This window comes from Megalobrama amblycephala, linkage group LG11 (assembly GCF_018812025.1).
Source record: "Megalobrama amblycephala isolate DHTTF-2021 linkage group LG11, ASM1881202v1, whole genome shotgun sequence".
Lineage (NCBI taxonomy): Eukaryota > Metazoa > Chordata > Actinopteri > Cypriniformes > Xenocyprididae > Megalobrama > Megalobrama amblycephala.
Window position 1 is genome coordinate 73,270 of NC_063054.1, and position 26,887 is coordinate 100,156.

A 26,887-nucleotide genomic window follows, 5' to 3' on the forward strand; every position below is an offset into this window, starting at 1 on the left:
TCATGAACTTCATTGAACTTTGTGAGGGAAAAAAAATATGAGTGCAGATTCAAACCACTGATAATTAGAGCAAAGCTGAGCCTCCGACTCTATTAGCTAAAATACCACCACAAGACCATTAGGGAACACGGAAACTAAGAGCGGATAAGAGCGTTCAAGTCATGTCGGAAAGATCGCATTTCAGAGCTGGACCCACTGGCAGAAACATAAATCTGCGCCCATGCACGAGTGTACACAAAAGTCTGTTGTTAGTCGTCAACCGCACACTCAAAACCAATGATGCGTATGGAGCAGGAAGGACCTCGGCTTGTTTCAGGCCGAACTGCTGATCGGTCCAATCCACATTCAACATTTCTCAGAAATCACTTACTACACCTTTAAATAGAGACGAGTTAGTAGTTGTGGTTAGCTTGGGCTGTCGCACAATCAGATCATTACAAATGGACTCATTTCTTGACAGGACGTTTCCACAGAAATATTTCAGCAGTTATAACTGAACTTCTTCTGTGGCTCAGCTCATGAATATGAACTGTAGAGCAGGGGTCGTGACCTGTGGCACGCGTGCCAACATTCGTGCGGAGGGATGATCACTGGCACATGACAACAGCTGAAGAGGTTTATTTAATTTAATTTAATTTAAATAGTCCCTTGAACTTCCATCAGGACATACATATTGAGGTAATCATTTGTCAATCAGCCTGTTTTGAGTCGAGCTTTATTGTAGATTATTGTAACTGAAGACGATAAAACATAAGGAACATGCTCACTTTTCGTCTCTGTGGGGAAGTAGGTAATCAACCTATTGAAGCACTACCGATACCCTGATTGATTTTCAATTGTGCTCAAAAATACCCAACACGTTTATTACTGGCTACTGTAAATTCTAATCCTATTTTGGTTATAAAAAGCTGTTGAAATGGCTGCTATAAGCTAAAATGAATGCATTGTTTGTGAATAGTATTGTGGGTGATAAATATGATTTTTAGTTAGTCTGAACCCATTACCTGACACCACACTATGATTATAAAATAAGTTCTTTGAAAGGTGAAAAAAAACCTTCAATGCATCAAATGCATTTTGTAATAAAATATCTATAAATTTGAGTAATGTACCATAAAATGTTTTTATAGCCCAGCATCATAGTGATATTATACAGCAGTGCAAAACATTATTCATCAAAGAGTTGTTTTGCTAAAATTTGATGTAAAAAGTCACAAGTACACAGTTAATAGTTATTAACTTTTATTGAAAGCATCAAGCTCTTAGTACAGATATATTTAGCACATCTTGACCAACCAAGGAAATAGCAAGAGAATTGGAACAGCAAAGTTTCCTCTTCCCAACTTCCTGTGAAATTCCCGCTACAGAACCCCTTCTAGTTTCCTCACCAACCTACACAAGCTGGGAGGAACTAGTAGAAAGATGAAAAAGGTCCAAATCATTTGAAAAGTTCACTCCCCACCTCAGAATAGGGCCAGAAAAAAGAAAAGGTAAAGTATATATATATACTTGGTCCGCAACATCAACGTTTAATGTGTATATGTATAAATCCCACGTATAAAGGCCAGAAAAAAGTTTGAAATTACCAACCCTTCACCGAAAAAAGTGGCAGGTGCGATATGCGATCATGCTCATGTTAGTTCTCCCAGCAGTGGTCCGTGTGACACCTGTTGTGTCCGTCGCATTAAACTGCTTCAGTGTTTCTCTGAAAACGACTGTAAACATCAGCTCGTCTCGAGCAGAGCTGCGGTTAGAGACATTCATTACTGGAGTGGCGTTCTGAAGGGCTTCTCTCAGAAGCAGGAAGGTGTTTCACAAACCAGTCTGTCAGGAGTCATAACAGAAACATCATCCTCCAAAATAAACACCACACCTGCTGCTCATCACGCTCAGGACCAATAAACCAGGAACAGAAATTAAACATGTGGACGTTACACAGGGCTGAAGCAGAGACACTGCACAGTAAACATCCTGCTACACGCTAGTCACAAAAATCTTCCCCTCAGAGGGCGTGATCTGGAGAGGTGGACAAACCTACTGCAAAAAAAAAAAAAAAAAAAATGATAAAACTGCAGTTTATGCAGCGTGGGGTGTGGAATGATCCGGGCCGACCCTGACATGCTCAGATCAGTGCGCGTCTATTGTGTGCTTAACCAGCTTCTGTAGAGAAAAACAGAGAGATCTCATTTTGTTTAGAAAAAGGAAAATGCTTTGCTGTGCGATCGGCACACGAAAGCAAAGTGTCTGTCCAACTGTTTCAATTCAAAAGCAGGCTGGACAGTCCCAGGGTCCTTCACAATGACAGCAGAGAACGTGGTTTCTTCTACACCGGCTACATGTTCAGAAAAACCCATCCTGGCTTCTTTCACGTGACACATTGTGACCTTTCGACTAACCAGCGTTCTTTATTTTTTTAGACTTAATACATTCACGATAAGGCCTTTTTTCGAGGAAAGGAAGACGACAGTTGACTTTCACCATTATAGTTATATATTGCAGATTATACGTTGACAATTAAGGCAACCATTAAGAAACTCAACGTTTGAAACATTCACTTCTCTAGTACTCTGAATAAAGACGACACCTGGAAAGCTGAAGAAAATCACAGTATTTTTGTTTCTTCAAACAGAAATAGAAATATTAGCAACCTGTACAAAGCTGTTCAGCTTCTTGAGCATCTAACGGTCATTGCGTTTTCACTAACCGTCGTTAGATGTGTTAAACTACAACAGTCTGTCGACACTGAAGGTGACGGTTAAGTTACTCAACTTTCACAACATTCACTTCTCTAGTACACTGAATACAGACGACTGCAAAGTTGAAGAAAACAAGATGAACAAGGAATATTTTAACTTTTTTTTTTTAGGATATCTTCACAGAAACTTTAGCTAGCTACACACAGCGATTTGTGATTCAAATAACCAACGTCACGCATTAAACTGAAGTCGAGGGAAACGTACATTAAAACCCAAAAATACCTTTTTGCACTGGTGTTTTGGTGAAAGCTGTTTCTTTTGGATTTTGTCGGTAGACGACACGGATCTGAGCATGTCAGGGTCCTTGCCTAGTGAGGGCGGAAACCCTGTCTGTGGGGGATGCGAGGGGACGCTTGCAGGAAGGGAAGGGAGCGTTGCATGTATTGGGATGGTGTGACATGCCTCACACACACCACCAAGTTCAAGAACTCTACATGCACTTCAAGATCACAGCAAGAATGGGCTAGATTATCTACAGAGACGTGAGAAGAGCTTTCATGCACAATATCTACTTCATAGGTACAAGAATGCATAAATGTTAAACTCAGGGAAGATCTACAGCCAGAAGACCGCACACACGAACACCGCCTCTCTCCTACGAGACGCCGCCAGCCGCCAGATTTCTTTTTACGCTTCTTCATTTCAGAGGTTCAGCTCTGCTTCTGCTGGCGGCTCTTGGCGTAACTGGTGAAGACGAAGTTGTAGTCGTTGAAGTGGGCCAGCTGGCGGTCCAGGCGGCGGTAGCCCTCGAGTTTCTGAGCCGAAGAGAAAACGCTGCGACATTTGGAGCTCTGATGGGAATGAGAGGAGAAGGCCAAAATGAGAACGAACAATGGATGCGTCGCTCGGGCACTGACGCTAATACATTCACAAGTATCGTGTTGATTAACAGTGTACCTGGTTGACGAACAGCGTTGTCACAAATTTCCCTGGATTGAAGACATCCACAACCTTGCGGATAAGCTCGTCATAGGATGTCTGGGAGAGGTTGGTTTCAAAGCTGACATAAGAGAACTCTGGTTCAGGGGTGATGTGAATCGTCCAGTAAGTTCCCTGGAAAGAGAACCGGTCTTAATCACGAGTTCAGATAACGTTTCTCAAAGAAACGGCCTTAAATGTGTTGCTTACATCCGTCTTCATTCCATTCATGGAGTATCCACAAGGGTTGAACATTGTGGCATCAATCACTGAACCTGGAATCAGGTCACGAATTCCACTCATCTGTGAAGACAAAGACAACATTCAAGCAAGGCTGCGCCACAAAGCCATAATTGTCGCAATATAATTTTCCTCAATACAGTTGTAACAAAAGTTTGATAAATGTTCGATATAATGTTTATGCGCCAAAAACAGAACCGCGTCACACGGACCATTCATCCGCTCGGCTCAAACGGAAGAGGAAAAAAGACTGAATAAGGATTTTACTTAAGTTAACTCATGCGTATTTTAATCATTCTAAATATTCTGAATATTCTTCCTCAGATCTGCGAGACGTTAACCTGTTCGGCGAGTTTGTCACGTTCTGTAGTTTAAAACGATTAACAGTCTGGTTTCTGCACCTTTCACAAATCTGCCTTTAAACTTGAAAGATTTGACATTTATCGTGTTAATTATTGATATCAACGGATAATTACAAATTATAATGTTATTATTTTTTGGCATATCGCCCAGCTCGTCATTAAAGTCACATTTACACGGTACTTCACAGACGTATTTCCAGGGTCTTTGTTTCAACATGACGTGATTTCACTAACGGACCAATTAAAGAACAGAAATGACACTGCAGAGCAGACGTGGTTAAAGGTGAACCGTACACGAGTGACATCATTAGCAGAAACACCGTCTTTCATGTAGAACTGGTCCATCACAGCTGGGTCAAGGTCACTCATCAGAACTTCTAGCGTCTGGTCCGCCTGCTTGTTCTCCCAGTATTCCGGCAGCTCCAGCGTAAACAAATACCTTCAGGACACAGACGACCGGAAAACCATGAAAACCTCAATTGTTTTGTTTTAGGAAAAGCCAAATGCTCAACTAATCCAGCTGTATTTACCTAATAATTTATGAAACAATTCTCTAGCATGCTAAAATCTGGCCTCACAGTGAGAGATAAATTCATAAAGCAACATTTAACCGTTCCTCATAATGACGGGATTGTGGGAAGGTTAGATGATGTAAACCTCACCAGCAGTCTGAGTTCAGACGTCCCATACAGTAGGCTGCTCCATCTGTGCATCAACAGAGAGTAAATGAATAAATTAAGACACCTTTATTATTCGGTCAGACACAATACTTACTTAGTACTATTTCATACACAATTTGCTGTGTCTCATTTTCATGGGTGTGAAACCGTACTTGGAAAAATCTGGCTGAGGAACTCGACTTCCTCCTGGAAGTTGCGGTGAGGGAACTCTTGATGGGTGGGCTTCATAAAGTTTTTACGAGAATAGAAGAAATTCTGAAGAGGAAAAAGAAAAAGATGATCAAGTCAAAGATATACACTGAGATATACTTACAGAACATGGTGAGGACAAAAATATGACAGGAAGAAAAATTATATTCAATGTTTCATCCCATCATCATGTCCCTTTAGCGGCTCTGTACATACTGAATACTACCAATGATTCATCTTTATGAATTTGACATCACATCTAAATTGACTCTCTTCACTCAGACTGTAAAATCTCACACAAACTCATAAACCTGATGTTTGAATGTTATCATCTCGCATTACTGCGGTTGGAGATAACGTGCAATAAATTCCCTTCCCTTAACATAAACCTGTGTGTGTGTGTGTGTGTGTGTGTGTGTGTGTGTGTGTGTGTGTGTGTGTGTGTGTGTGTGTGTGTGTGTGTGTGTGTGTGTGTGTGTGTGTGTGTGTGTGTGTGTGTGTGTGGTACCTCGATGGCATCAAAGCCGCAGTACTCGCGAGCCAGCTCCAGCAGTGGCACCAGTGCCTGCAGTAAGAGGGTGGTTCCGCATGTCTTCAAAATGAAACGTCTCTTGGAGACAAACATGCTACTCTCACTGAGAGAGAGAGAGAGAGAGAGAGAGAGAGAGAGAGAGAGAGAGAGAGAGAGAGAGAGAGAGAGAGAGAGAGAGAGAGAGAGAGAGAGAGAGAGAGAGAGAGAGAGAGAGGACTGGGTTATGATAATATTCTGTGGCCAGTATAAAAAGAATAAACATTGTAAATATCAATGATTCCACATCCACTCGTATTACAACCCAGTGTAGATTATATTGCTGTCTTGGATTTCATCAAAAATATCTATATTTGTGTTCTGAAGATGAACGAAGGTCTTACGGGTGTGGAACGACATGAGGGCGAGTAATTAATGACAGAAACTTCATTTTTGGGTGAACTAACCCTTTACTTTTTTTAGCCATTTCAGCCAAAATACATAAATGCCAATATCTAAAAAGTAATTATTTCAGACAGCTATGAATAGTTTTGATCCGAATTCCCCCTTTGACCCTTCGTCTTTGTCTCTCAGACCAAATAAATGGCTTAGCGTCACGCTTGGCACTGCATCTGAATCATTCAGCCCTCGACTGCGAGCGTCTTCATTCTAGTCTTATCGGCGTTTGAGTATCTGAGCTGAAACGCTACTGCGCGCTTATCAGCTGACACTATAAGGTCAGTGTGCAAGCGGTATTAACACAATAACAACGTATCGGCATCGTGATATAAACATTCAGAGACACCAAGGCTTTAAGCTCAGTGTCTATCAGCATTCATTCAGCACCTGTACTTACAGATAGCATGTCTTTAAAGACTATATAAAATGACATTTGCAACATATTTAACCTCTGTAACTTGATGCATTTCTTAACTGAACAATATTTGCACAACAAAGCGTGTCTTTAGTATCTTTATATCAGTTTGGGCAGTAATGTCAGTACAAATAACCAATTAAGACACTAGTTTTATTATATTCCATCTTAATTTCATGTTGATTTTAAGGCGTTGCTCAGTGAAAGGAGGAGATGAAGCTTTGAAGAGGACTGAAGGATTAGTGCATCATTACAGTCCAGTCACCTGACCTCAGGACAGACAGACAGACGGACGGACATGTCAAAAGCTCACCTGAGTATATAAGCTTCCTGCTTGTCAGTCTTTGTCACACTTATAATCAAACAATGCACATTCTCCAGAAGTTTGTCCCACTCAAATCTGAAAAAGTAGACAGAAAGAGAAAAATTAAGACCTCCTTTATTATTATTATTATTATTAGGAAACATTATTCTATTATTTTCTACATGAATCTAAGTAGGTAGACTACTTTCTATATGTGTATTGTATTATATTTATATTTTTATATACTTATATTTCACTTTCCAAACATTGCAACAAGCCAAAGTAAGACTTTTTGACATTTTGTAGAAAATAAATAAATAAACTGATTAAGTAGCTCATTTAAGGATACAGCACAAATGGTGCAGGATGGACGTCTGAACGCAGATTGGGTGCGTCTCTGAGGTCATGTGCTCTGCGGCACATACGCAGCTGCTGGTTTGTGGAACTCATGTGGAGATCTCAAATTGCACATTTGGCTCAAGCTCAGGTGGCCGTTTGTTGTAAGGGGAGATTGTGAATAAAACCAGGGTTTATTTTGCAATAACATCATATTTTTACATGATTCCACCGATAACACAGCTATTACTACAAGCAGTTATAATGTTGGTGTCACACAAACATTCGACCACAGAAAGTTGCGATCACAGGACTCCAGACTGAAAGTTTTAGGAGCACAAGCAGAAAATTTAGGGGCACACCTTAAATCGACCTGCAATGCAATTATTCACATTTGAAGCTTTGAAGCACTTAAAGTCATTTGACTATTTCTGCCACAATACCATGGTTACAGTTAGCGTTACTACATTAAATCCATGGTGAATGTTGGTGATTTGTGGACTGAAAAGCCTTTTATAACTTGTTCATTCGTGGTTTCCACATCAGCGCTGTGTCACGTGATCGAGATCGGCCCGCGAGTGAACCTGTTCTGAACTCACGCGGCGCGGTCTATATCTTTAATAAATAAGGATATGCATGATATCATACTAAAGACAGATGTGTGACATCAAGGCCGGGACACACCAAGCCAATGTCGCAGAACTAGCGGCGACGAAAACTGAGTGTGTTGTTGCTTCTCGCCGGCTGCGTCGCACTCAGAAAGCTGCGCTTGAACACGCCAGAAGGACTACAGGCGACTGTCAACTAGCATGTGTGTGTAAGTGAATATCTGTCTATATCTGCAGTCTGTATTCGTCATTTAAAAAGAGAAACTGAATCCAGGACTGCAGATATATCAATATCAATCATGATGATCACTTCACTCCAGGCGACTCAAGTTACGAGAACATTCCCACACTGCAATGCTCAGGTAAGATGATGTAAGATTAGAAAAGGCTTCTGTCTGTGCAGTCTTCATTTCTTTGCTCGCTTTCATCACTTTCTCTTTTATTCTCGTGCACCGAACAGCCAATCAGAGTTCTCTCACCATGTGACCGATGCAGACGGACGCCGATTCGGCTCAATCAGCTAAAATACCCCCTGACGACGTCTATATAGTGCCTGTGGCGTCAGGGCCTTAATTACAGTCGTCACACGCCAGACAAGGTCAAACTGATTCCAGAATACACCAAAGTGGTAACGTAACTCGCTAATAACACGCAGATTAGGTTTCTTCTCCATAAACCATCAACATAATTACAAAATAATAAACTACAGGTGGGTTGTTATTAAAATTATAAAAGGTACACATTAAAGCTGCACGATTAATCATTAATAGAAAGCGATCTCAATTCAAAAACCCACATGATCTCATTCCTAAATCGCGGCCGTGTCTATTAAACCTTTGACAAATCACACACATCTGCGCAGCCGCCGACTTAGAGAAGGCTTAGTGAAGCTCTGGAAACAGCTTCACAAACAAACAATCTCGTCAACCACACACTCATTTCTATGTTACAAATATTCACATTATAACTAACAGTACTGGGATAAAAGTTTATAGTTCGGATATAAACACTGATGTCTACAGTAGTGATCAAGTCACCATTTAAAAGTAACTTGGCACTTTAAATCAAGATTGTATCAGTTACATCGTTACACCAGTAGGTGGAGACAAGTGACTGTTAAACATGTAATTGTCATTGAATGATTCATGCAAGAGATTCGTTCAAAAACACTGATTCATCCAGTAATGAAACAAGTCTTTATGAGCGAGTCATTGAATCATTCACTCAAACCAATTTTTAAAAAAAGAATTCATTCGAATTAAACATTTTAAACAGACTTGCAGCAATTAATATTTTGTCAGAAGCTCTAGTAAATTACATGAATGTTGTTTGGTTTGTCTGTTCAGAATCGCAGGAGAATCGTGCAGCTCTAGCACACATTAAAAGTGTCCTGGAACTCTTTCAATCTCAAAATCATTAAAACATTGCATTTTTAAAATGATCATTTAAACTGTGAAACTATTTCAATATTAATGTAACTAATGTATAATATATTACGTGTACTTGTTGATATGAAATATGAGCCATGATGGCAATTAAAACATTGATTCATTTTCGATCAAGCTGCAATTGTCAAAATAAACAAAAACTGAAAGTATTATTGGATTGTGTGTGTAGAACATGATGCAATGAAGCACTTCTCCTCCTGACTCATTTAAACACAAGCTGTGCTCAGACTCTAATGATCCTCTTTCTAGTGTCTCCGAGAGCGTTAATGCTTTCCCGGAAGTAAACTAATACCCTCATCACTCATTCTGACAGAAACCACAGAGATCAGCTTTCAGGGCTTCAGAGAAACTGAAGGATACTGTGATGTGCTCATTCATGTCTTACACTCACTGCATGAGCCGTTTCATTAATGCTACTGACACGTGAAGCACTGAACCTTACAAATATTCCAGAGTATAAATATAAAATACACCGTGAGAGAGAGAAAACATGGTAAACTCTTCTATTATGTTATTTTACGACCCTTTTTGGTAGAATCACTGTAGGTTTTTGCTGTCAGAACTTTTTTTTTTTTTTTTTTGTAGTAATAGACCAATAAATCTACCAATACTTTGAGAATCAGTATTGACCAATAATCATGTCAATAGACAATCTGTTTATCCAGTCTAGCCAATTGTAATGCACATATTTTAGTAGCAATTTCATGCATCTCATTTGTAATAAAACACTGTCCACACCAACACACACGTTTATCTGCTGTACTGCAGGGTTTGACTGAACATGTTGTTGTTTCGTGTCTGCATTAATTCAGCAGTTCACAGCCACTGACGCGCGTGCAGCTGCGCACAAAGAAATCTACCAATGAGCGAGCGGAACCCTCGGCCAATCGCTGTGCAGGGGCGGGGCTTACAACGTGTGACGCAGACGCGTGACTTTCACATGCAGGCTGCGGATCACCCGCCATGACAGTTCCCAAAAATAGAGTCAGTGACATACGCATGTTCACATCTCTGCGATTAAAGTGTGCAGAGGAACACGCGTTAAAAGCACCTGTGGAAACGAACATTACATCCCATAAACGTTATATCTGGCGGTGGAGAAAATAAGCCAAATCCGCGCAGAATCCATTCATTAGTGCAGATAATATGGTGTGTTTCTGTGGCGCCATGTCAGCTAGCTGTAGCTACAGGCTAATCTATTGATCAACATTCAGTCACTGAAGCGAATCGATAACGGATTCAGACTGAAGCAGAGCTGATCAAACACAGCGAACATCAATCTGATCGAGAGATGGCGAAGGATAGCAGGAGCTGTGGAGATGTTGGTGCTGCAGGAGCTCTGGAGCTCATGACAGCTCAATGAATGGCTGAAGGGGGATGGTGTCAAAAACGGCCAAAACTGCTGATCGCGCCGCGGTGACAGAGCCACGCGTCAATCATCCCGCAGAACCATTACTGTGTGACTGTCGCGTTTTAGACGTTATTTAACAGCAGGGAATCAGATCAGTTAAATCCAGCCTGACTGAACTATCGTTAGGACTCACTCACTCACTCACTCACCTGGGGATAGCGCGCAGATCCCCGGCTCCTTTGGCTTCGTCTTGCCGGGAGAACCACACCTCCAAGAGCTTCTCGGTCCCCTCGAAGAAGTGTGCACTGCTCTCTTCCATCGTGAGACAAACAGACTCAAACAACAGAAATTAAAGCGTCGGATGGAATCCCAATTAATTAGTCCTTTATTGGTAACGTTAGTTATAACTTATTAGCTTAGTTACAGTCCTTGAGCAGTCCAGATGTAGTTGCCGTGTTTTTTACCGTCTTCCCTTTTGCAGAGAATACCGTGGGCGAGTGCTAGCTAATATCGCCGGCCATACTGTGTAAGCGCAGAGAAGCAGCTGCGCGGGGCTTTTATTACCTACTCGACAACGTCATCGTCACTGTGGCCAATCACGGCCGAGAGGCAGCCCCCGTGTCAGCAGCGATTGGCTGTAACTGTTGTCAATCAGATTAGAGGTTGCGTAAAGGTACAAGTGTCGCACATGCCCTTGTATAGACGAATTAACGTTTGCTTTGCTATAACGCTGCGCGTAAACAAGTAACTGGTGTTCGTTTATTCACTAGTCTAGTGAAGAAAAATTGTGTATTTTACACATTTTATTTATTACGTGTCACTACTTTGAACGTTTTGAGTTATTAATGTACTCTTTGTAGCTAGTGCAGAGATCGTACATACCAACAACCAGAAAAAATGTGCATTTTTGAAAGGGAACGGAACGGCGTCCACATCGCGGTTTGCGCGTTGTAGTTTTACACGCGTCCTGTTTTCGTTAACTCCAACCGGCGGATTGATCTGAGACCACTACAGTTCCCAGAAGGCCATCCGCAACAATAAAATACGTCACCGAGCACGTGACCGTTAAGTGGAGCCGACCAAAATCCCAAACAAGGAAATGGTGGGGTAATAAAACGATCGGATCATTTAATTAATGCATGTAATAATTAATATTTTATTTTATTGTAAATTAAGAAATATTTATGGGTTAAAATGGACTACGACTTCAAAACGAAGCTCGCCGCCGAGAGGGAGAGAGTGGAAGATCTGTTTGAATATGAAGGTTGTAAAGTGGGTCGCGGCACATACGGGCATGTTTATAAAGCGAAGCGTAAAGACGGGTAAGACACGCGATTGATTGACGCGCTTCTGCTGTCGCTGATGTTGAATTAATCTCCACCGTGTGTGATTGTTTTTGTTTTCATGGACGCGCTTCAGCGGTCCACCCCCAAACCAGCGTGATGTTCACTGTTTGTGCAGGAGTTCACGTGCTTATATATCCCTGCATGCAGCAGTTCATGTGTTCATGAGTGCAGGAGTTTCTCTGCTTCGATGTTCAGCAGTTCATGTGTTCAGAGATCCAGCAGGAGTTCAGATGCTCAGTGCGCGCGCGGTTCTCCTGGTTTGTGCAGAAGTCCACATTCTCCTGAAGCAGGAGTTCATTAATGCATGTTTGTGTGTGCAGAAGTTTATACAGCATGTGCATGTGTGTAGGAGCTCAAATGTTCATCAGTGTGAGTGTTCATTCATGCATCAGTTGTGCAGGAGTCACTAGATGAACCAGAACCAGAGATTACACCAGTTAAATGGTGTCATGGTGCCGTATGTAGTGACAGCGCGGGTCTGATCTGAATATGTGATATGAATCGACCCTAATGTGAGTTTAATAACTGATATACTCGATTATTTGCTAGTCATACTCATAGCAAAAGTGGCTGACTGCACACTGAATCCAAAAAGACTAGAAAAATACAACATTTATCATATAAATTGCATGCTGCAATAAAGTGCAAGTGAATTAAAAACAGGAGCAGACGTTTCAGCGGATTTCTATCCTCGGTGCTCAAAATGCAACAAACAATCACCCTCTTTCTAGAAAGACGAGCAATTCAGGCATTTTTTTTGATCTAGTCAAACTCATATAAATGTGAAGGAGGCATTCTCTTGATTGACAGCTAATGTGTTCACACTGCTCGCCTTTGTTCACTACGGTCAGGACGAGGCCTTTGACATCTTGAACCCCTGATGTGTCTGTGCAGGAGTTTCTGTCTGTCATGCTGGAGCTGCTGTTCAATCTTGATTTGAGATCTAGAAAGTTTAAACTGAAATGCCACTTCAATTTTATTAAAATGGTAAATACACACAGAGGAATATTAAAGGGTTAGTTCACCCAAAAATAAATGTCTGTCATTAATTACTCTCCCTCATGTCGTTCCACACCCGTAAGACCTTCAGTCATCTTCAGAACACAAATTAAGATATTTTTGATGAAATCTGAGAGGTTTATGACAATATAATCAACACTTTCAAGGTCCAGAAAGGAAGTAAAGACATCGTTAAAACAGTCATGTGACTGCAGTGGTTCAACCTTAATGTTATGAAGAGACGAGAATACTTTTTGTGCGCAAAAACAACAAAAATAACAACTTTATTCAACAATCTCTTCTCTTCTGTGTCATTTTCATACGTTGTTTACGTCCAGCGCTTCCAGGTTCATCGTCAGAACACCGACTCATTATTGGCCGGCTCCTGCGTCAGAATCACATGTGTGTGTCGTGCTGATCACGTGACCAGCTTTGGCCAATACTGAGCCGGCGTTCGGACATAAACATGAAAGGATGCGTCACCTGCGTAAGGATAATGACACAGAAGAGATTGTTGAATGAAGTGGTTATTTTTGTTTTGTTTTTGCGCACAAAAAGTATTCTCGTCTCTTCATAACATTAAGGTTGAACCACTGCAGTCACATGACTGTTTTAACGATGTCTTTACTTCCTTTCTGGACCTTGAAAGTGTTTGAGTCATATTGAGTCATAAAACTCTCAGATTTCATCAAAATATCTTAATTTGTGTTCTGAAGATGAATGAAGGTCTTACGGGTGTGGAACGACATGAGGGAGAGTAATTAATGACAGACATTCATTTTTTAATGTATTAATCAGTTTATCTTCAGGGCTTGTTAGCAGGTCAGATCGATGATAAAGTGTTTGTTTATCTACTGATGCTCATTTGACTGAACGGCTTTATTTTCCATATATACTACACTGAAAAAATGACTTTAGGGATGGGCATTTTTTCAAAATATTGTATTAGAATATTTGGGCTTGTAAAAAATGAATATTCGAATATTCCACTATTTGTGCACACCCCTGCTTTATATAATCCAGATCGATTCGAAGCAGCTTCACGTGATGAGCAGAAAATCACAGAATCAGTTCAGTTCTACTGTAAGACAACAGTGTCATTGCCTCAGTTCAGTGTTGATTCGGTTCAATAACTGTAAATGAGTTCAGATCGGCTGTAAAAGCTGTACAGAAGTCAGTGTCGTTATTCACTTTGAGTCCGTTCAGAAGTTACTCCACATACACTACAGACTTCATTCCTGTCGCCTCCGACAGACTCTTCACCACAAAACAGCACAAACTCTTAAATGTCAAGCATACCTTCACTCAAAAACACATGACATCACCTGATCTGGCCCTGTGCAAGGCATGCTGGGAACTGAATCCACTGCCCAGTTTCAGTTAATTCATGAAGTCCCATCACAAATTAAGTAAACTTCAACTTTACATATTTAAGCAGATGAATGAAATTAAGCTGTGGAAAAAATTGTGTTGCTTGTTTTAGTTCATTTTAATGAAATGAATTGAAGTTTAGCCGCTGTGGCAGACGTCTCTTAATTTGTTCATCCTTCGCTAACTCTGAGAAGGACTTCAGCTGGGACCCGCACCGGGATCCGATCAGGCTTTGCTGGTGTCATGACACTAATCAACCTTTGATTCGCTGGAGCGCATGAACGTGGAAGTGACATCAGCAGCAAACAGCCAATCACATGCCTTGAGAATCTGATTCACTTCTCGCTTCACTCTTCTGCCGAAGATTAAGAGAAGATATCACATTTAAAAATATATTACATATCTGTATATATTTATATTAATTTAAACTAATTGTGTAATAATTTTTAAACTGAAATGTCTCGTGTGATGATTTAAAGGTAAAATAATTCTATAATAATATAGAAATAATTATAAATAATCATTGTGTAAAGCCAGATGATTTTGTCCTCACAAATGTATGATGAAGTGACCTTTAATGTGGAGCAAGAGCAGGTTTGAGATTTATGTATTGCAGTGACAGGCTTTAGCTGTAGACATATATAACTGTGTTCAGTGTATTTATGAACTGATATTTTCTGTGACTTTTGCTGTGAATAATCAATGTTTTGAGATGAATTGCAGTAAGTAAACTGTATTGCGAATTGCACATAGCTTGCTTATTATTTAACACATCATGTATTTATTGTAAATTAACTTTAATGATATTAGATAATGTGTTAATGCCTGATAATGGCTACTTTGCTAGTACTTGATTAGTACTTTTAATGCCATATAATTTAAATATATTGTTATTCATGTCAGTATTATTTTATTAAATATAGTTTTACTGAAATGCATAAATAATAGTTTATTAGAGTTTGGTATATTGCGTGTAGATGTGTGTGCTCAGCTGCAGTGATGTTGTGTTTGCGTTCACAGGAAGGATGAGAAGGAGTATGCACTGAAGCAGATCGAAGGCACTGGTATTTCCATGTCTGCCTGCAGGGAAATTGCTGTAAGTTACTCAAATGCTTATGTTTTTAACTACTTGGCTTTACCACGTACCACATACATCACACCTCAGTTTTTAAAGGCACAGTATGTAAGTTTCGCTTATTCAAAACAACAATAAAGGCGTAGCTTGACGGATCATGAATCATGGGAGTTGTCATCTTCACCTCCACAGCCGATGGAAAGCAATCGGACAGAAGTGAGCTGATGTGTTAAAGGTTTATTAACGTTATAGTATGAAGCAGGGCAGGCCGAGACATTTTACCTGCTGTTTTTATTATGCTTATATGCTGCAGTCGCTCCTTTCGTTTTGATCACTTAAATTCACATCATTTTATTTGCCTTCTAATGAAACATCTGCCGAATTACCCCTCGCTCACTCTATCTGATGGATTAAAACTGTGGGGTAACGCAGTCAAAGCAATCATACTAAAATACATGTGAGTGTGTCGAAAGTTGTGTTGTAATGTTACGCTGTGCGTTCGGCGGCTGATATGAGACACTTGATGTGCAGTAAACTAGATCAGTATTAGAAAATCATATTAATAATTGCTGGACGACAGCTAAACCCAAAGAATTCACAACGTTTTATTCCAGTAGTTTTCTCTTTATAATGTATGACAGTCCCAGTAATAGTTATTAATGTCGTGTTTGAGCCGTGCGCGCTGAAGCTTCACTGCCGCTTCCCACTTTTGGGATAATGTAAGAACACAAGTCAACAAAATATTTAACATTGTTCTAGTGATTTTTGGACTTGTTACCTTTAACCAACACAATGCAATGACCAGCTAAAGAAATAAACCCTTTTACTTTTGCTTGGTACCTGAAAATAACCTTTGTGTTTAGTTTTGTCTAGAGCATTTGGATAAATAAAAAAGAAGAAGAAGCTTGTTACGATTTATTTATCTTTGGCAATGCTTTCATACCAAAGTGACTGAAATGCACGTATCACAGACATGGGTCGCGTGAAGGTTTTTGTGATTACTGTTAGCTAAGAGTAAATCTAGATTTGGTGAATTTGAAGAGGTGTGTCTTTGAATGTGGATGATGGTGAGTCACCCGTTCTGCTGGTTAGTTATAATTGAAAACTAGTAAAATGGGGCTTTAGTCAGTGGAATGCAATGACTAATTGTTCTTCAGAAGAAATGACATTATGGGACGTTATATGTTGCTTGTTTGAGAAGAAGATAACCTTAGACTTTTTTGCCATTCATGGCATACAGAAGGCAGGTTAAAGGGATAGTTCACCCAAAAATTAAAATGATTTCCTCATTTACTCTTCCTCAAGTTGTTCCACACCTGTGTGAATGTCTTTGTTCTGCTGAACACAAAGAAAGATATTTGGAAGAATGTCAGTAACCAAACAGATCTCGTCCCCTGTTGACTTCCATAGTATTTATTTTTCCTACTACGGCGAGATCTGTTTGGTCACTGACATTCTTCAAATTTCAAATCAAATTTTGCGATATAAGATCTGGATTTACTACATGCTGTAACTTTCAAATCTCACAATTTCTTTTCAAAAAGTTCAAATCCCTCTGAAAAAAATCTCTTGAAACTCATCTCATTACAAACTAACACAGTGTGTGTAAGACAGATGAACGCATGAGTGTGTGACCGCTGCCCACATTCATCCAGTGACCCGCCCTTTCACAATGAGTTTCAAAGGTAATAATCAGGGAGATAATAATAATAATAACAACAACAACAAGGTCATAATAAGGTAGTATGACAGAAGTGAGGTCAGCCACCAGATAAAAAAATGTTCACTATGAAAATAATCATTACTAGGCATACTATAATTAATGAAATTACCAAAAACAAATTGTGTGTGTAAGCTGACGTTTTGGGTGGCATTTGGTACACCACTGAAACAAAAAAGATCATAGAGAAGACAATTTTATGTAGCTTTTATTTGGCAGGTTTGATAACTGTTTTGAAAAGTGCAAAATACACAACATAAGAAGAATCCAGAGGGCAATATTGAGATGATAATCAGGTGAGATGGAATATTTGCCTAAATTGATGAAAGTAAAAGGTCAAAAAGAGACTTTCAGCATTTCTTGTATGTGCTGTATTTAATGAAGAATGAAGTATGTTCACACCGGCGTGATGAATCCGATCTTCAGCCAGATGGAACTTGAATTTAAATATTTTGAATGTTCTGATCCAATGTAACTTCTGCTGTCTGAATCACAGTCATGTGTTCGTTGTTGGCCAGAGCAGAACTGAGCAGCTGAGTCTGGGTTTCTCCATTCTGACCCGCTGTCGCCTCTGGATGGCTTAGTTGATATTCATGAATATTACTGATCTGACTGTACTGAGAACTGAGCTGGACCATGACATCGCTTCTCCAGAGCTGCTGTGTAGATAAATGAACTGAAATAATAACTAGTGATTTCTACAAATGAATCAATAATGAACTAAATAAGCTGGACAATGACACCATTTTTCTAGAGCTGCTGTGCAGCCAAAATTATGTTCCTGTTATCACTGTAAAGCTGCTTTGACACAATCTACATTGTAAAAATTGACTTGCCTATAAATAAAAGTGACTTGACTTAAATATCCATGAATACATTTCCAAATTCCCGACATCTGCATTAGGTCGTCCAGACATTATTCACCTACTTTTATAATTTGCATAAAGGTGTGCTGCTCATTTGACACACTTTGTGCATATTATATAGAAGGTAAGTAAACGTATTCGGCATGAGGTGTAACAATTCACACTGTCTATACATTTATTGCAAGGTCTGTCGATGAATCAATCAGGGATTTTTAAATTGTGAACTGTTTATTTTGGTCAATATTCATTTAAATATATATATATAAATCAAATGAATCAAGTAACTGACAAAACTCTCAGGACAAAATTCATCAACAATCTGACAAACATATCCAGCAGTACTCAAGACAACACCTCAAACAGATGAAGTCGGAGGTGGGAATATCCCATTTGAAATGTCCCACTTCTGACCTCACTGTGTTCCAGTCAGTCATTTGTCATGATCACATGTACATCACACCGCATGATATATTTGTTATTAAATGTGCAATTCATGGGCTTTCACTGATAAAGCTGAAGCAAGAAACAAGGCAGGGAGCAGATGAGAAGGAAAAACAAAACACATGTAAGACCAATAAACCCTGAAACAGGGAAACAGCAACACTGGAGTAAAACACTCTCAAACGGTTGATACAGAAATGCATAACCACTGCTGAAATAAAACACTTGCATTTCATGGAAACTATAAGATAAAATGCTGCTATTTTTCTGCTATTATTGTTTAGTTGGGCATGCAGGAAACATTTAAATGGTCTTATAGTTGACGCTGCTTTTGACATCGAGTTAGATTATGTTGTAAACACAAGTCACCTTTATTTATAAAGTTCTTTATACAATACAGATTGTTTCAAGCAGCTTCACTGTGATAATAATGGTTCAGTGATGCAAACAGAGTTCATGTCGACTGTTCAGCAGCTCTAAAAGAAAACCGTCATTATTCAGCTGAAGTCAGTGTTGATTCAGTTCCGTTGTAAAGATCATCAATTATTAAATTACTGAGGAAGTAGGATAAACACTATTATTCCTAAATAGCAGAAGGACTAAGCAAGAGTAAAATGCTCTTCATGTCTGTGTGCTGAAGAACAAGTTCAGGCTGATCTCAACAGTTTCTGCAGCACATTTTAGTGTGGATTGTTTTCTGCATTTGTCACAGTGTAATGCAGCTTTACAAATAGGCTGTTATGGATTAAAGGATGGGGTGCTGTGCCTTCCCAAACACCACTCAAATATGATTCATAAATATTTGTGCTTATTTGTGTTGGACTGCGATGAATGCTCCACACAAACACAAGCGTGTGTGATCTGATCTCTGGATTGTGGGTGTGTGATCTTTATTCTCAAACACAATGTAGATAACTACTTTAGTTAATATGAACCAAGAATGAACAATACTTCTACAGCATTTATTAATTTAAATTAATGTTAATTTCAGCATTTACTAATACATTATTAAAATCAAAAACTGTCTTTGCTTTAGTTAATGCACTGTGAACTAACATGAATGACTGTATTTTTATTAACATTAAAAAAGATGAATAAATACTGTAACAAACGTATTGCTCGTTGGTAGTTCATGTTAGTTAATGCATTAATTAATGAGACCTAATTGTAAAGGTTTAGCGTCTTTCTGTTGGTCTCAGTTATTCTCTCTGAAATGACTGAATTGTGATCGCACGCCTTTTAAGGTGTGGTCGTATTTGAACAGTCTGGTCTTGAAACAGGTTCAGCAGCTACAGCAGTTTTACAGACGAACACACTGTTCTGGGATAGGGCCGGTCATGGCCTTTATTGTGACTGCAGTCACGCAACCTTAAAGCCTCGTCACACAATAACACTGTCAGGATCGTGATCTGCTTCTGTCACTGTTAGCCTGAGTTCCTCCTCTGTCTGTTGTCATGGTTACTGATTAGTGCGCACCTGTTCCCTGCTCTGTTGATTATCGGCTGTGTCTGAAATCGCCCTCATTCACCCTACATTACTCCACTCGAGGCAGTGAATGAAAACGAGTGAATTCGGACACTGAGTCCCGGAAGGGCTGCCGCTGTGCTTGCTGTTTAATAATCGTTTGACACTGGCAGCTCCAGTAGAAATGAAACTTGAACTTTAACCCTTACTTTAGCAATTTAATAATCAATCAAAAAAGAATTTATGGACTTTGGACCAGCGATTTGGAAAATGGATGGGTGATTCAGCTGCGGCGCCATCTTCAGGTCAGACACGGGTGTTCGTTCGCCATGACCCTCACAGTGCATTATGGGTATTCGCTAGCCGTTGAGTGCACATCGATTATACGCTCATTATTGCGGTGCATTGTGCGATTAAATGAGTGCACTTGATTATGTCCACTATGGCTTTGGACACCACTACAAATGGCTGTCCCCTCGAAGTGCCCCATTTAAGGGTTAGGGGTGATTTCGGACACAGCCCATGTTTATTTAAGCCCTCAGTTTTCCTCAGTTCAATGTTCTGCGTCGTTAATGGTTAATATTTGTAGTGTTTCATGTTCTTGGTGTTTATTAAAAGTATCTTTTGTCGTTCATTCTGCATCTTCTTTGTGGATTTTACTACACAAAACCTGTGACAAAGCTTATTTTTTACAATCTCAATGTAAATTGCAATCATTTTTAAATTCAATCCCAAGTTTTTAATTAGTATTTTATTTTTTTCTTGCAACATGTTTATTATTTGGAATTTGTATGATTTATTAATGAAATGTTTTTTACATTTACAAGTCTACTAGGTCATGTTTAGGTGTTTGGTTGCTAGGGTATTGTTGTGCAGTTGCTAAGAGGGTGTTATGGGTGGTTAATTTCTGGCCCTAGTGGCATAGAAGTTTAAGAATTAAGTACATACAGAAATATGAGCATTAGTCTTTTTTTTTCGGTTAGCATTAATCAAAAACAACATGCCAGGTCTAAATCTTAAACAGAACTAACCCAAACAATAAGAACTTGTTTATTCATGTTACTGTAACTCTGTAAGTACCTGCACACAGAACTGATTCAGCAGCAGCACAATCAGCTCAGGTCTTTCCTGAGATTGAAAACAACTGCATAACAACATTGTTGTTGGGCTTTAAACGTCATGGGTGTTGAGGTCTCAGAAGGCCACGTTGAGTCACTGAGCATTGTTGTTGCTCTGCTTGCAGACCATTTGTTCATCGAGTCTTGTTTAAATTGTTTAAATCGGAGTGATTCTTTGTCTTGTGTTGCTGACTACAGTTCACTTACTTATGTTGTTACCATCAAACTAATAGGATCAAACACTCTTTCCTCTCTCTCTCTCTCAAAATCCAAACTCTTTTGTACTTTGTTGAAATGGCAAAACAATAGTCATATTGTTCCAGGGCTGGGTGAAAGGGGACAGGTGTTGAAGTTTCTCTAATATAGGTTGGAAGTCGTTATTTGGACTTGTTTTTTGAGGTCTTTTATATATAGCTACATGCTGTTTTTTGTTTTCTAGTTTTATTAGTTCCATTTAGTGTAAAAAATACCTCTAAATAAATCAAACTCTATAGACCTTATGCACCAGAGAAACAAGTGCACCGCCATCTTTATAATATTGTCTTTGAACTTCTGTTTTTGTGGTAGCTCTGTATATTTCTATGGCATCGCTGTCAACGAATATTTAGCTGTTATTGAAAGTTATTATGAGCATTGTAATGTTTAAAGCAGATGTCTTAACAAATATCAGTTGACCGGGAAGATTTTAAAACCAGCAGTTCATTCATAAATTCGTAAAATCGCTGTGGAAATACAAACCGGAAGACAAAAGACAACGAGCGCGGCGGAGCTACATAAGGTCTATAGCTATCAGATGACATTGTTTATATTTAAAAAGATTTTGCCCCCTTAAGTAGCTTCCATGTACATAAAGAAGTGCTCATTGTACACTTTCAAACTGAACAAATCTAACCAAAAGGAACACTAAACTAAATTTTACCACCAAAATGTCACTGCACTTTCATCAAGCTGCCCTATTGCTGGATATGAACAACTGGTTACAATTTCTGTGACTCTCTGAGACAGATTGATTTGTCCAGTATTGAATTGGAAATCATTTATTCAATTCAGTTTAATTTTATAACGCATTTACCATTACAGATCCTTCCATATTCACAAATAAAATGGCCTTACAAACCTCCATTGAGCAAACAACAGGTTTGACCATGTTATATAAATGCTTACTTGGGAGTTTTGTCTTTTCTAGCTGAAAGTGCTCCACTCACCCACATGGAAAAAACCTATAAACATATATGTTTCAATATAGGTTTTGATATAGGTTTTTAATATATGTGACATATATAAAATTGGCCGTTTTCCTATATTATATGTACATATGTGTGCATATATATATATATATATATATATATATGTGTGCATATATGTACACTTGTACACTACCATTCAAAAGTTTGGAAACATTACTATTTTTAGTGTTTTTGAAAGAATTCTCTTCTACTCATCAAGCCTGCATTTATTTGATCACAAATACTGAAAAAAAAAACAGTGATATTGTAAATTACTATTACAATTTAAAATAATGGTTTTCTATTATAATATATTTTAAAATATAATTTATTCCTGTGATCAAAGTTGAATTTTCAGCATCATTACTCCAGTCTTCAGTGTCCTTCAGACAACTAACTTGCATTTTGACAAAAGAAAATTTATAATGTTTTTAATCTTCTCCATGCCTTTTCAATTGAATCACTTCATGCCTTTCGACTGATCAGATTTGATTGATATCATTAACACTAGGACACATAAATGTGTCTCTGCAGAATGGAAATCCTATCTTCAATTTGTGCAATATGCAAATTCTACAAATGTAATTTCACAAAAAGCAACAGACGTGCAAGATTGTGCAATAGGGGAGAGAGGAGTCAGCGCTGGTGGGAGAATACAACTCACATCTTCCAGTGAAAATTACAGGAAGTCTAGCTTAAAGGTCACCTATTATGCAAAATTCACTTTTTACATGGTTCTTGAACATAAACGCGTGTTGGCAGTGTGTGTTAACAACCACCCTATATTGATAAAAATTCAACCACTCCTTTTTTATTCCCAATAAATCATCAGCAGTGTCTCAGCTGTTTTCATTTTCTGAGCAGAATGTCTAACAATATTACGATTCCTGAAACCTTCAGATGATGCGCAGATTACATCCATGTTACTGATCCCACGTTCAGCGCAGAGAGCGGCTCTCGACCTGTGTGGTGTTACAGAAAACTAGCTGTCCAGTCCGGTTACGTTCACACAGCAGAGCTTCGTCCAAAATGTGGTTGCGAGTCCTGAAAATGTATGCTGCTGTAGACTTCCATATATATTCAAATAATTGTGTGAAAAATATACATTTCATGCAGTCATTTAGGCCCCTTAAAGATTGTGTGTTAATGTGCCCCTGCATGTACTTGCTCTAGTAAAAAAAGTAAATTATGCATAATTAAAGCAACTAACCCTGAACCAAACCCTAAGTACATGTTGTTAATTAATATTACTCACTACTTTAATGTATAATTAAACTGTAACAAGGACAGCTTAAGAATAAAGTGTAACCCAAAGATATCTGAAGAATAAACAGATGAATGAACAATAACATGTTTCTCTTTGTCCGCAGTTACTGAGAGAGCTGAAGCATCCGAATGTCATCGCCCTGCAGAAAGTATTTCTCTCTCACAGTGACCGCAAGGTCTGGCTCCTGTTCGACTACGCTGAGCATGACCTGTGGGTGAGTGTGTACTTGTATTTTAATACTTTATTTGACCATGTGCTTTATGTTTCAGGTAAGTTTTAGTTAGGTTCAGCAATGCTTTGATAGTTACACTTCAGTTTTTATCTTATGGACCCATTTCTATTTCTTTTTTTCACCATTTCATTTCAGGTTCAGTTTTGTATGACTTTTTTCTTTTCTTCTTTCTTCTAAACACACCAGCAGATGTTTAGCAGAATGTCTGAGATGTGCTCTTCCATACAGTGTAAGTGGATTGGGACTGGGGTTGTCAAGCTCAGAAAGCTTCATAAAACGAGTCCATACTTGTAAATTATATTCAAAATCATCTAAATTCATATGACTGATTTGCGTGAAATTGACTGAAACTTGAGTTATTTCGGGTATTCGCAGAACATTTTACATTGAAAATCCAGCTTATTAGCCATAGTTACCATTCACTGTCATTTTTAGGAAGAGAGCAACTTGGACATTCTGCTATAACGAAGAAATAAAGTCATATGAGTTTCAAAACACTTGAGAAAGAGAGTAAATGATGACAAAGTTTTCATATTTGCTTTAGATATTCCTTTGAGAAATCAGCTGAGAAAGCTACTGAACATTTTACTAATTATTTATATCTAAAATATTGGTAACACTTTACAATAAGTTTCATTAGTTAATGCCTTAACTAACATGAGCTAACCTTGAGCAATTACTGTATTTACTAATCTTCGTTAACGTTAGTTACGTAACGTTAATTCATAGTTTGTTCATGTTAGTTCACAGTGCATTATCTATTGTTAACAATATTTTAATAATGTATTAGTAAATGTTGAAATTAACATGAACAAAAATGTATAAAGGCTGTATAAGTGCAGTTCATTATTAGTTCATGTTAACTAATCAACCGTAAAGTGTTACTAAAATATTCAAGACCTTTGAGGAAATAAGTCACAAAAAATACGCCTTCAATATATGTGTACGCATCTTAGCTCCGGTTCACACAGAAAGCGTGTTGTGATCCACTGCGCTTCTTTCACTTCATGCCTTTCGACTGATCAGATTTGATTGATATCATTAACACTAGGACACATAAATGTGTCTCTGCAGAATGGAAATCCTATCTTCAATTTGTGCAATATATGCAAATTCTACAAATGTAATTTCACAAAAGCAACAGACGTGCAAGATTGTGCAATAGGGGAGAGAGGAGTCAGCGCTGGTGGGAGAATACAACTCACATCTTCCAGTGAAAATTACAGGAAGTCTAGCTTAAAGGTCACCTATTATGCAAAATTCACTTTTTACATGGTTCTTGAACATAAACGCGTGTTGGCAGTGTGTGTTAACAACCACCCTATATTGATAAAAATTCAACCACTCCTTTTTTAATCCCCAGAAGGGGATTAAAAGTTCATCTTTGTCAGAGCTGATGTCCTCATGAACATGTAGCGCAGTTTACGCTTTGGGTGACCCGAGTTTGAGCTTCTGGTCCTTTTCCGATATCGCCACAAAAAAAAAGAAAAAAAAGATATTCTTTTAAAAACGAGACCCTGGCTTCTTTTTTTATTCATCATCATTGCGGATTTATTTCACTACTGTGTGATATCTCACATTTTTAAAAACAAAAACACATTCGATGCAAACAGCCCATCTGTTATTCTTTAAAAGTTTTTAGTATATTTTTTCAAAGTAAAACTTTTTTTTTTTTTTTGAATTATTAATTCATAAATATCATATCAATAGTTTTTGGTGAGTCGCACTGCATTTCACCACCTGAACTAACTTTGCCATGTAAAATGGTCAGATATTTTAAGCGACGTTTTGACTTTGACACTCAGTCATTAGACTCTGCAGGGCTCCTCTCTCTGTGATCATACTGTATTTGTGTATTGATTGAACTGATGGTTGTCAGCTGATCAGTAAAAAAAGCTGCAAAGTCATCGGTAATGAGAGAGATGTGAGATGTTGGAGGACAGGAGAACAGTTTGCTCATCACTGATGTTGATTTGGGAGTGTGTGACCTTGACAACAGAAACACTACAGGAAAAAGATTTCTTGTGATCATAAGAGCTCATGCCTATTCACAACTCTCACAAACTCACTTTTTACCCATTCTTGTGTTTTAGCACATCATAAAATTTCATCGAGCGTCAAAGGCCAACAAAAAGCCCATGCAGCTACCGAGGGGGATGGTGAAGTCTCTGCTTTACCAAATCTTAGACGGCATCCATTACCTGCATGCCAACTGGGTCCTGCACAGAGACCTGGTGAGTAAAGTTAAGACCTGGAATTGGTTGACAGTGTGAACGCAGCCAGAGATTCATACGTTATTTTATGTTCTTCATAGAATATTAAGGGCAGCAGGCAGTACAGTAGAATTTGGCTGCAAAGTGAAGTTCAGTTGCCAAAATTACATGCAAAATATTCAGGACACCCGTGCCTCCCCAGCAACTGACCTTCACTGTTGAGGGTTTGGAACATGGAAGGAAATACAATAGGGTAAAAACAAAGACTAGAGCAAATATAATTCTTGCATTCCCATTTGCTCCAACTTAGAAAAAAATGCATTTCTACGACTTTCCAAAACAAATATACAGTACAGATAGACAGATAGACAGATAGATAGATAGATAGATAGATAGATAGATAGATAGATAGATAGATAGATAGATAGATAGATTTTCACACACATCGACAGGCCCATGCAACTGTAAGGCACAGTAGAATTTGTCAGTGATTACTTTTATTAAGAAAAATAAAATGAATTGCCAAAAAAACTGAATTTTTAATGAATTTAAAAAACTACAACATATGATGAGATATGGGTGATTTATGGTCAGGCAGGATTATGCACTGCACAGATGCTCTGGATCTGGTAAAGTCTGACAAAATGATAAAATGATAAAAAAAAAAACATCTACATAATCTACATACTATATGTCTCCATTTAGTGAAGGTGTTTTGGCCTATTCAAAACATTTTCCAACCATGCATGCAAATTGTTTTACATAAGAACATATTTTACAGTCAAAGTAAGAAGAAAGTAAAGTTGTATTTTGACTGTATTAGGCTCTTTTTTTCTGGTTTTGTTGCAGTGACAGACACAGAAACAGAATTGAGTCCATCACTGGATCCTCCAATCTGAACTGAACTAGAATATGTGTGTAATGTTCAGCTGCTGTTAATGGTGACTGATATGGATTGAATCCAGTGGAAAGTGT

At 38.6% G+C, this 26,887-nt stretch overlaps 2 protein-coding genes across 4 annotated transcripts in view; one reads left to right on the top strand and one right to left on the bottom strand.

The window, feature by feature from the left end:
• Positions 1 to 1,225: 1,225 nt before the first annotated feature.
• On the bottom strand, positions 1,226 to 11,119 carry amd1 (adenosylmethionine decarboxylase 1). The gene is made up of 9 exons (XM_048208165.1): positions 10,784 to 11,119; positions 6,841 to 6,927; positions 5,654 to 5,780; positions 5,109 to 5,211; positions 4,939 to 4,981; positions 4,571 to 4,715; positions 3,885 to 3,977; positions 3,654 to 3,809; positions 1,226 to 3,547 (listed from the first exon to the last, which is right to left on the bottom strand). The coding sequence occupies exons 1-9, from the start codon at positions 10,891 to 10,893 to the stop codon at positions 3,407 to 3,409; spliced, it is 1,005 nt and encodes a 334-aa protein (XP_048064122.1). The 5' UTR covers positions 10,894 to 11,119; the 3' UTR covers positions 1,226 to 3,406.
• Positions 11,120 to 11,272: 153 nt separating this feature from the next.
• The window catches only part of cdk19 (cyclin-dependent kinase 19), a 38,455-nt gene continuing 22,840 nt past the window's right edge, over positions 11,273 to 26,887 (top strand). The window contains exons 1-4 of one of the 3 annotated variants that reach the window (XM_048208161.1): positions 11,273 to 11,896; positions 15,311 to 15,386; positions 23,571 to 23,681; positions 25,793 to 25,933. In XM_048208161.1, coding sequence (XP_048064118.1) covers positions 11,769 to 11,896; positions 15,311 to 15,386; positions 23,571 to 23,681; positions 25,793 to 25,933 — 456 coding nt within the window. In that variant the 5' untranslated portion in view covers positions 11,273 to 11,768. The remainder of the gene's footprint in view (positions 11,897 to 15,310; positions 15,387 to 23,570; positions 23,682 to 25,792; positions 25,934 to 26,887) is intronic. The other 2 variants (XM_048208162.1, XM_048208163.1) reach the window with 2 other exon arrangements.